At 54.0% G+C, this 989-nt stretch overlaps 1 protein-coding gene across 1 annotated transcript in view; it reads left to right on the forward strand.

The window, feature by feature from the left end:
- The window catches only part of LOC103366570 (uncharacterized), a 16,591-nt gene that overhangs the window by 8,017 nt on the left and 7,585 nt on the right, over positions 1–989 (forward strand). The window contains exons 8-9 of the mRNA XM_008294339.1: positions 61–248; positions 467–885. Of these exons, the coding sequence (XP_008292561.1) occupies positions 61–248; positions 467–885 (607 nt within the window). The remainder of the gene's footprint in view (positions 1–60; positions 249–466; positions 886–989) is intronic.

The raw sequence follows: 989 nt of genomic DNA on the forward strand, positions 1-989 counted from the left end.
CTATGAGAATCAGGTTTAGTTAATGCAGCCTATCAGAAACTCACCTGTCTGCTGTTCCAGGTGAGTTCGACACGTTGGAGGATCACGGTAACGAAGTCGCTCACACAGTGGAAACGATCGTGACCCACAACAGGTACCAACCCAACACCTACCACAACGACATCGCGCTCATCAAACTGGCCACGCCCATCAAGTTCAGCAGGTACATCCTGCCGGCCTGCTTACCTGAGCAGGACTTCGCTGAAAAGGTGAACCTTCAAACCAGCTGATGTTGACATGATATTAGCTTAGCATGAAGACTAACTTTTCAAACTAATACTGTGTAAAGTTTGCTAGAACGACTGTGAGTCTTGCTGAAAACTTTTAGAAATGATCTCTGACCGAGTCCGACCGATTCAAGACACTTCTGCGTTTTCTCTCCCTCTTCGTGGTTTTAAAGGTTAGTCTGATGTCTTGCGTCCTGCAGGTCCTGATGCGGCAGCCCGACGGGATGGTCAGCGGTTTCGGGCGTCTCGGTGAAGGTCGGCAGGCGTCCACCATCCTGCAGCGCCTCACCGTCCCCTACGTCGATCGTCAGACCTGCTTGGAATCGACGCCGCTGCGAATCTCCACCCGCATGTTCTGCGCCGGCTACGATGCGATCGCCAAAGACGCCTGCCAGGGCGACAGCGGCGGGCCGCATGTCACCAGCTACCGAGGAACCTACTTCGTCACCGGCATCGTGAGCTGGGGCGAAGGCTGCGCCCGCAGGGGCAAGTACGGCGTCTACACCCAGGTGTCCAAGTTCATCCGATGGATCCGAGAGGGAATCAACAAGCTGGTACCTAAAGACAAGAGCGGCGCTCGGAGGAAGAGGCACCGCGGCGCCATCAAGAGGCTGTTCCTGTAACACGTCTGTAACACGTCTGTAACACGCCTGTAACAATCTGTAATCACCTGTAATCACCTGTAACTGCTGTGGGATCACGTCTGAACCACAGAAACAACTT

Source organism: Stegastes partitus, unplaced genomic scaffold, assembly GCF_000690725.1.
Source record: "Stegastes partitus isolate 25-593 unplaced genomic scaffold, Stegastes_partitus-1.0.2 Scaffold954, whole genome shotgun sequence".
NCBI lineage: Eukaryota > Metazoa > Chordata > Actinopteri > Pomacentridae > Stegastes > Stegastes partitus.